Below are 9,574 nucleotides of genomic sequence, written 5' to 3'. Positions count from 1 at the left end.
TGTCATCCCAGAGCTCACTTTAGATTCTCTGTCCCCTTCTCTCTCTGCCCCTCCCCGCTCATGCTTTCTCTCTCAAAAATAAATAGAACATAAAAAAAAAAACCTAAAAACAATGAACAGAACTTCTGTGGCTTTTGGGACACCATCCAACAATCTAATGTATGTATAACTGGAGGGCAGAAAAAAAATATCTGAAGAAAAAATTCAAAGACATAATGACAAAGAATTTTCAAAATTGGATAGAAAACAAATTCACATGTTCACAAAGCTTGATAAATAGCAAGCAAGACAAGTAAAAGAAAATTACACCTACGCGTATCATAATTATATTTCTAAAAATCAATGATAAAAATTAAGACAATCGGAAATGAAGATACCACCCCACACACACCCACACGTTAAAATTCATGTTCTATAAATACAGAAGTATACATAATACATTGACGATGTCTCATAAGAAACCATGCCAGCCAGAAGACAATGGAAAAAAAATCTTTAAACTGCTTGGGGTGAGGGGTGGAGTGGGATAAACTACCTGGAATTCTTTATGCAGTAAATATATCCTTCAAAACGAAGGACATGTAAATAAATTTTCCACAAAAACTGACAAAAATGTTTTGCCACCAGACCTTCACTGCATGTTAAAAATTGCCTCAAAAGGGATCCTACACTTCAACATCTAAGAGAAAGCATGGACAAATCTTTTCAATCTTGCGGTATACAAACATTTCTTAGATAAGATGCAAAAAAAAAAAAAAAAAAAAGAACCATAAGAAAAAAAAAGAATAAATTAGGTTTCAAAAATTGTAAATGCTTACATATCAAAATATATTATTAAAAATTATTAGTAAGCCATAAACTGGGAAACAATATTCTCAATATTTTTTCTGACAAAGGACCCATATATAGAATAAAGAACTTTTGTGACAATAATGAAAGGAAAATTAATCTAATTTTTAGGGGACAAAATATTTAAACTAATTCTCTACAAGAATTAAATATATGAAGTCAGTAAACATATAAAAATTTTCTCAGTATCACTAGTCATTACAGAAATGCAGATTAAATTAGCAACGAGAAAGCCCTACCTCTACAATAATGCCTTTTTAAAAAACTGACAATAACAAATGTTGGCAAAGTATGGAGCAGCTAGAACTCTCCTATGTTGGTTGATGGGACTGTAAAATCTCACAGGAGAATAGTTTGGCTCTTTCTTAAAAAATTAAACCTACCCTTACTTCACACTCAGAAAATTCATCTAAAATCTGTTCACCTAAAACAAATGAAAACATATGCTCACAAAAAGATTCCCACATGAGTGCTCACCACACCTGTATTCATATCATCAAAAGTGAACCAACTCAAAAGCTCATCAATCACTAAATGAATAAATAAGGTGTGGTATATTCCTAGAATATGGAATATGTAGGGAAGGAAAACTTTTCCTCTCTTCCCTTCTAGTTTCTTTGGCTCATCTAATAATTGAATTGATATTAAGACAGATTAAGGGGAGAAAAAAACAAATTTCAATTTTGTATGTCCAAGAACTCATAGAAATATAAGACTCAAAGAAGTGACCAAACCAGGAAGCTTTTAGATCTTTTAGACAAAGAAACAATAAATTTGTGTGGAACTGACAAGACAGAAAAGTTTGGGCTTCGGGAAGTAAACTGGTAAAGTAACAAGGTTTGTTTATAAAGCTTCCTTGGCCCTAATTTCTCTATCTCTGGTAGTAAGGATGTCTCTCTTCCTCCTGGTTGAAGGAGGGTACACTTCTCATGGGAGATTTCTTTCCTGCTTTCAGGGAGACCAAGAAAGGTCAGAGTTTCCTTCACACATTGGTTGCTTCTTAAGTAACTTTAATTTAAAATAATCAATATGCCAAAGTATTGTATTTTGGGTCAACTGCCCTGAACCTTATCAAATACTACTCAGCAGTAAGAAGGAATGAACTTTTGGGGCTCCTGGGTGACTCAGTTGATTAAGGATCTGACTCTTGATTTCAGCTCAGGTCATGATCTCATGGTTTGCAAGATGGAGCCCCCTGTCAGGCTCTGTGCTAATAGCAAGGAGCCTGCTTGGGATTCTCTCTCTCCCTCTCTCTCTAACCCCTCCCCTGCTCATGCACATGAACGCACGTGCTTGCTCTCCCTAAATAAATAAATAAATAAATAAATAAATAAATAAATGGAAAAAACATTTTTTAAAGGAATGAACTTTAAATTTTTTTTATATATTTTACATTTATTCATTTTTGAGAAACAAAGTGAGACAAAGCGTGAGCAGGGGAGGGACAGAGAGAGAAGAAGGAGACACAGAATCTGAAGCAGTCTCCAGGCTCTGAGCAAGTGGTCAGCATGGAGCCTGATGCAGGGCTCGAACCCACAAACTGTGAAATCATGACCTGATCCGAAGTCGGATGCTCAACCGACTGGGCCACCCAGGCACCCCAGGAATGAGCTTTTCATATTTGACAATATGGATGAATTTCAAAAATAGTTTGCTAAGCAAAAGTATCCGGATACAAAAAAGTATACCTACTGTATGATTTCATCCATATAAAATCATACAAAAGTCAAGACTAATCTGTAGACATAGAAATCAGATCAGTGGTTGTTGGGATGGGAGAGAAGGTGTTGAGGTAGAACAGAAAGCGTACACAAAAGAACTTTTTGGAGTGCTGAGGACGTTCTAAATCTTAATTTAAGGTGTGGTTCCATGGGTATACACATCTGTCAAAACTCGCTGAACTATATACTTAAAATGTCTGCGTTTTCTTCTATGTAAGTCCACCTCATTAAAGTCTTTCTAAATTACAATTCCAGCTCTATTTTCCTGTTTTGTAGAGCGTCCCCCAACAATTAGCGGCGCTTGCTATCTCCATCAACTGTCTGCTGACCCTCAAGAGTTCAAAACCCCATCTTTTCACTTATCACCATAAGATTCTATGCCATTCACTCTTGCATTTCTGCATACCTGGCTACTTTTCACATTATTAATCAAATTTCCTACCCTTAAACCACTTAGTTCATTAGAGGATCCCATTTAATTATTAAGAAACCACTGATTTTCCTTCTTGCAGAAACTAAGAAATTCAAGATCTCAACCCCATGGATTCTCAGATTTTGGTGAATTATTTCAGGAGTGGAGGCATGACTGGTACCAATGAGAATTTAGAAAGCTGCAATGTCTTACCCTGACTTGTGAATAAACTTTTAGCGAGACTTTGTTTTCTCCTGGGAGTCTCGGGAGCACATCCATGGAGACTAATGTCCCAGAGGAAGCTAGGAAAGTGCCCCACTAACAAATCATTATTTTGAGAGAAGAAACCTTGACCTAGTGTGACCTGATCTATTAATCACTTTCAAAACAATTCTCTTAAACACTGAAGCAATCTTGCCATTTCTTGAAAACTTTATGAATAGAATTCAGCAATGCATAACAGCACTTACCTTAAATTCTAGAAAGAGAGATGCATTTTCCTAATGCAAAAAAGAAGGAACTTTTCTGTTTCAATTCTGTGGCCTTATAAGAGTCTCCTTTTCTTTCAGTCCACGTGTGGACAAGCATGCACCTCAGGACCAGAAGTGTTTCCTTGGGAATCATTAGTGCTTGTGCGTATTTCTTTGCTACAGAGAAGCAAAGAGCACTGTCTGGGGTGAAGTTTTGCTTTTCTCTAGAATGAAAAGCCACAGCTAGCCTTGCTGCCTTGAAGCCTTCAAATGAGTTCCAATAAATGAATCTCAGTCTCATACAGAAAAGTCATAACCCTGACTTGGACCAGCAAACAGTCTTAATTTACTGCATTTTACCCAGAACCATAAATCCTTGGAATGAATTTCAGACTGGCTATCTTTATTTGCATCTCAGTATTGCACAGTCCCCCCAGTAGTGATTCTTTTTTTGTTGTTGTTTATGTATTTATTTTTGAGAGAGAGGTGGGGAGCAGAAAGAAAGGGAGACAGAGAATCCCAAGCAAGCTCCATGCTGTCAGCACCGAGCTCGATGCAGGGCTCGAACTCACCAACAGTGAGATCATGACCTGAGCCAAAATCAAGAGTCAGACACTTAACTGACCGAGCCACCCAGGTGCCCCACTCCAAGTAGTGATTCTTGATGCATTTGCCTTTGTGGAACTGATAGTGTATAATCCAGTTTCCTCTGCTGGAAGGTCACACACTACTGGGCATCTTCACAATGACTACATGATCAAAGTTGAAAAATTCAAGAAATTGCCCCCTATCAAAAGTTAAAAAGACAAAATGAATAAGCAAACAAACAAACGATGAGGCTTGGGACACATTGCCCTTAGCCCAAATCAAGAAAAGATACGTGTTAATATTTTTGTACTTTTTGGGGCGCCTGGGTGGCTCAGTCGGTTAAGCGTCTGACTTCAGCTCAGGTCGTGATCTCACGGTTTGTGGGTTTGAGCCCCACATCGGTTCTGTGCTGACAGATCAGAGCCTGGAGCCTGCTTTGGATTCTGTGTCTCCCTCTCTCTTCCTCTGCCTGTCCCCTGCTCATGCTCTGTCTCTCTCTTCCGAAATAACTAAACATTAAAAAATTTTTTTTAATATTTTTGTACTTTTTTTCTTTTGAGACTATGAAAAGTTTAAGAAAAATGAAGGATGCTTGATTGCAACAACATAGCTCAGAAAAAATGACTCAACTGTGCCTCAAACCCTTGAGCATTAAGTGGGTTAAGAAAGCTCTCTGTGCTCGGGGCCAGTCTGGAGATCTGGGAGAATAATCAGAATGCAGTAAGAAACTCATATCCCTGATTAGGGATAGACGGAAGAGCAGAAAGATTTTACATGCAGCAAAATTTACATAAAAGCTGGAAGCCGAAGAGGACTTGGAGACAAATTATTTAGCCAACAGTCCTTGTTATGTGTCTAGCCTTTGAAATAGAGCAGTAGCATTTCATAAACATACACATGTATCAGTCTATGTAAACTCATAGGTACCTGGGGATACAATGTCAACAAACTATCCATTTATATAATCCTCCAGAAAATATCTCTTGAGGGCTTATTTTATGACAAGCCCATACTTAAGCCCTACAGATATTAGTGCTTGCCCTTACGACCTTAAAGTTTATGGAGGAAGCCAAACAAACTATAAATAAAATTTTGTAAGCGGTCAGATATGGAAATGTCCAGGGAGTCACGGAGGGTAGGAGTAGCACTGGAACTAGATTGGAGATGGGAAGTCAGGCAAGGCTTCCCATGACATGGGTCCTTAGCTGAGGTCTAGACTTCAGATAGGACTTAGCCAAATGCTGGAAGAGATTGGGGGAGGGTATTCTAGGCCAAGGGAACAGCACACAGTGATTAGGTGATGAGAGAGCTGATGACACCTTCAGGGAACCAGAGATCAGCAAACTGTTGCTGTAAAGGGCCTGATTCTGAGTAGTTTAGGCTTTGGGGGCCCTACAGTCTCTGCTGCAACTATTCAACTCTGCCATTGCAGCACCAACGAATTAGGGTAGTTCCAGTGAGATCTTATGTACAAAGAGTTAGCCAAACTCTAAACTTGGGTAAGCCAATAAGCACAGAGCATAGAATGGGGAAAGACAAGGGAAAACGGCAGATCAGTCTGGAAGATTGGGTAGGGTAAGACCAGATCATCAACGGCCTTGAATGTCACACCAAGGATTTTGGATGCTGCCCTCAAGGTTCTGAGAAGTGTAAGCTTATCAGAAGTGCCTGAACAGGCCTGACTCCCAGCTTCAGCTCAAGCTAGATTCTATGGTTTAGTTCTATTTCACGAACTTAAGGCCTTGTCTGGAATGCATTCTTCCTCCCTGTCCCACTCTCTTTTCCTATTGAACTCCTTTAGACTGGGCTGAGGCACCTCCTTCTCTGGAAAACCTTCCCTAACGGGCTGGGTAAGGGGTCTCTGCTGGCTGTTCCTAAAACAACCTGCACACAACTCCACAGGATCACTCCCTGCACTATATTGTAATTATTATACATGGTCTCTCTCTCCCTATCTAAATGATAAACTCCTTAATCTTCTAGTAGGACTTGGAACATAAGAAGCTCTCAACAAATGCCTATGGTATTTATAGGTCTAATTCTCCAAATTGTGGAATGTTCAGCGCTTAGAAAATTCGTATTAACCGGGAGAGAATGTCATTCTCCTCTGAGTGCAAAATGAAGATAAATCTATATCTACCCTATTTGGAGGGACCAGGCTCATGGCCGGTTATACTGGCCATTAGTACAAATTCAAATGCTTCTTCGTCTCTTACAGCCTTCATGGGAAATAACCGAAGCTTGTGACATTATAGGCAAAAAAAATAATCCTTTCCTGGTCTAGCAAAGAGGTGGGAGGAAATGGGAGTATTTTTCTCCCTTAGGCTCTCAGAGAATTCTTGTTCTCTAATATGGGGATAGAATTAATCCTCATATCAATGAACTGTGAGCTTCTTCTCTCAGGCTAAGTTTCTCATACTTTGAAAATGGGGCAATTCATTTCATAGCAATGTACCTTACCCATTGCAAAAAAGAACCATGTAGAAGAATATCCTCAATAAGACAGGAAGTAGTTTTACTGTTTTCTAGTGAATTTTAATAGAACAGGAAGAAAAAATTCTCAGCTTATAAATTTTCATATGCAAATAGGAATGCTTCGGTTAGTATGGACAGATACTTAGTCATAAAGGAAGGTTTTGGTAGGAATGTACTTGCCAGGATCCAGTTTGTTATCCTAAGCATTTGCTAGCCTTTTTACTTTTTTAGGTTCGTGTTTAGGTTTGTGGGTATTTGTGTGTGTGTGTGTGTGTGTGTGTGTGTGTGTGTATCTTTATCCAGTGTACATTTATTAGGTACTTCTGCATATTAGGCCCTAATTCAGCTGGTCTTGGCATTTTGAATTAAAGTTTAGTGCATTTTCCTACTTGCTAAGCAGTTCTCTTCATTTAGTTTGAATATTTTTTTAGTCTCCTTTGTTACAAGTCTGAACTAGAATTTGGAAGTGGATTCTTGAGAAAAACATCTGTTCTATTATCTAAGTTGTATTTCACCACTAATATATAACAGCAAGGATTTTTAGTTGTATAAATACACACACAGAGACATGGGGGGAGTTGCAAAATCAGCTTTCTTAAACATATTTGTAATATAAATGGATAATTTCTTTTCAAATATAATAGGAAAGTGTGGATTCACTTCTTATGAACCCACAGCTCAGTTTATGCAGACATACCGTTATGTATACTTTTTTTTTAATTTTTTTAATGTTTATTTATTTTTGGCACAAAGAGAGAGACAGAGCGTGAGCGGGGGAGGGGCAGAGAGAGAGGGAGACACACAATCTAAAGCAGGCTCCAGGCTCCAAACTGTCAGCACAGAGCCCGACGCGAGGCTCGAACCCACAGACTGAGAGATCATGACCTGAGCCGAAGTCAGACCCTCAACAGACTGAGCCACCCAGGTGCCCCTCATTATGTATACTTTAATTTTTTTTTCAACGTTTATTTATTTTTGGGACAGAGAAAGACAGAGCATGAACGGGGGAGGGGCAGAGAGAGAGGGAGACACAGAATCGGAAACAGGCTCCAGGCTCTGAGCCATCAGCCCAGAGCCTGACGCGGGGCTCGAACTCCCGGACCGCGAGATCGTGACCTGGCTGAAGTCGGACGCTTAACCGACTGCGCCACCCAGGTGCCCCTATGTATACTTTAAATAATAATTTGGGGTGTTCTATGTAAGTGATGAATCACTAAATTCTAGTCCTGAAACCATTATTACACTGTAAATTCACTAAATTGGATTTAAATAGAATAAAAAATAACAATAATATGGATTATTGACAGCTAAAGCACATTGCAACGGTTATTCTCATAGCTATACATGGATGGAAAACTACTTTTCCATTCATCAAGTATACTAAGTACTTTCAAAGTCCATTAGGTGCTGGTTTAGTCGACCAAAGGATAAGCCAAATCATGAGTAAGGAAGGAGGGCTTAGGGTGTATATGTGTATGTGAAGGAGGGGGAGTGTCCTGAAGGATCTTAAGTGGAATCAGAATCTTCCTTTTCTTTCTTTCTTTCTTTTTTTTGTCCAAATTAGTATGAGATTCTAAAGAGCTACTTTCTTGCCTGTCTTTCTACAGAATCAAGGGACATGAGAAATGGCACGACCATCACAGAGTTCATCCTTCTAGGCTTTCCTGATACCCAAGGACTACAAATCCCTCTCTTTCTCGTGATCTTTTGCATCTACATATTAACCCTTGCAGGCAATGGGTTCAAAATCGCCATTGTCTGGGCTGAGCCCAGGCTACAAATACCAGTGTACTTCTTCCTTTGCACCTTGTCCTTCCTAGAGATCTGGTTCCCTACCACGGTCATTCCCAAACTATCAGAAACGTTTGTGGTGGCAAGAACAGCTATCTGCATCCCCTGCTGCCTTCTTCCACTTTTTCCCGGGAACCACCGAGTTCTTTATCTTCATTGTCATGTCTTTTGACCATTACCTGGCCACCTGCAAGCCCCTTCGCTACCCCACCATTATGACCAGCAACCTCTGCCTGCAACTTGCCCTGAGCTCCCGGGTGGTAGGCTTTACCATCGTCTTCTGTCAAATGCTACCGCTCATCCGGTTGCCATTCTGTGGCGACAATGTCATCAATCATTTCTGCTGTGATGTTGGTCCCATTCTGAAAGCAGCCTGCACAGACACAAGCGTTTTGGAGCTCCTGGGTCTTTTGGCGACCGTCCAGGTGATCCCAGGGTCACTCCTCTTCACAGCGATTTCTTATATCTGTATCCTGTCCACCATCCTACAGATCCCTTCAGCCACTGGCCAACAGAAGATTTTCTCGACCTGTGCCTCCCACCTGACAGCAGTCTCCCTGCTCTATGGTGCCGTTCTGTTCATGTACCTGAGACCCACAGCACACTCTTCCTTTAAGATTAATAAGGTGGTGTCAGTGCTAAATACTATCCTGACACCCCCTCTGAATCCCTTCATTTGTACAATTAGAAACAAGGAGGTGGAAGCAGCCCTAAGGAAGGCAATGGCTTGTCCAAAGACTCATCAATCCAGAGGAAAACATGCGACACATCAAATGGACTTAAGGCAGATACAAAAGTTAAATGTGAAAGAGGACTGTGGAGAAGATGAGGATGTGAAAGCAAACTATGATGGTCACCTTCCGTATAAGGATTTGTTCCCTATAAATGAACCACGAGTCCTCCTTCAAAAGAAGGGACCGGATTCTCCAACAAGGAAATCCCAGAATACCTTCTGATGCATGAAGTACCACTAAGGACTTTCTCAATTACAAGCTGAAAGTAGAAACCACAGAAGTCAAGGACAAGCGTCAGTAACTTTTTAAAAAAATGTGAGGAATCCCGTCTCCCTCTTTGTTTACAGTAACTCCCTTCGCCTCATCTCCTTGTCAAAGGCATGAAGCATCCTGAACATGTTCTCAGTACTTATTTTCTTCATAGTAGAAGTCTCACGTAGTCTCCCAATCAATTGTAATGGTCTTTCAAAAATGTTTCAAATAAGCCACGGTTTTGTTTGATAATGTCTCAAAAAGGGGACTTTCATCTTGAGA

At 40.0% G+C, this 9,574-nt stretch overlaps 1 protein-coding gene across 1 annotated transcript; it reads left to right on the top strand.

Moving 5' to 3' along the window:
* The first annotated feature begins 8,091 nt into the window (after positions 1-8,091).
* Positions 8,092-9,262, top strand: LOC124505874 (olfactory receptor 6X1). The gene is given in 2 exon segments (XM_047071939.1): positions 8,092-8,417; positions 8,419-9,262. Coding segments are annotated over 2 exon segments (1,128 nt in total). The 5' UTR covers positions 8,092-8,133.
* Positions 9,263-9,574: the final 312 nt, after the last annotated feature.

Source organism: Lynx rufus, unplaced genomic scaffold, assembly GCF_022079265.1.
Source record: "Lynx rufus isolate CCGP_SWC_20201006 ecotype Redwood Valley unplaced genomic scaffold, mLynRuf1.p SCAF_9, whole genome shotgun sequence".
Taxonomy (NCBI): domain Eukaryota; kingdom Metazoa; phylum Chordata; class Mammalia; order Carnivora; family Felidae; genus Lynx; species Lynx rufus.
The sequence above is the reverse complement of the archived record's forward strand: the minus strand, read 5'-3'. Positions and strand labels throughout refer to the sequence as shown.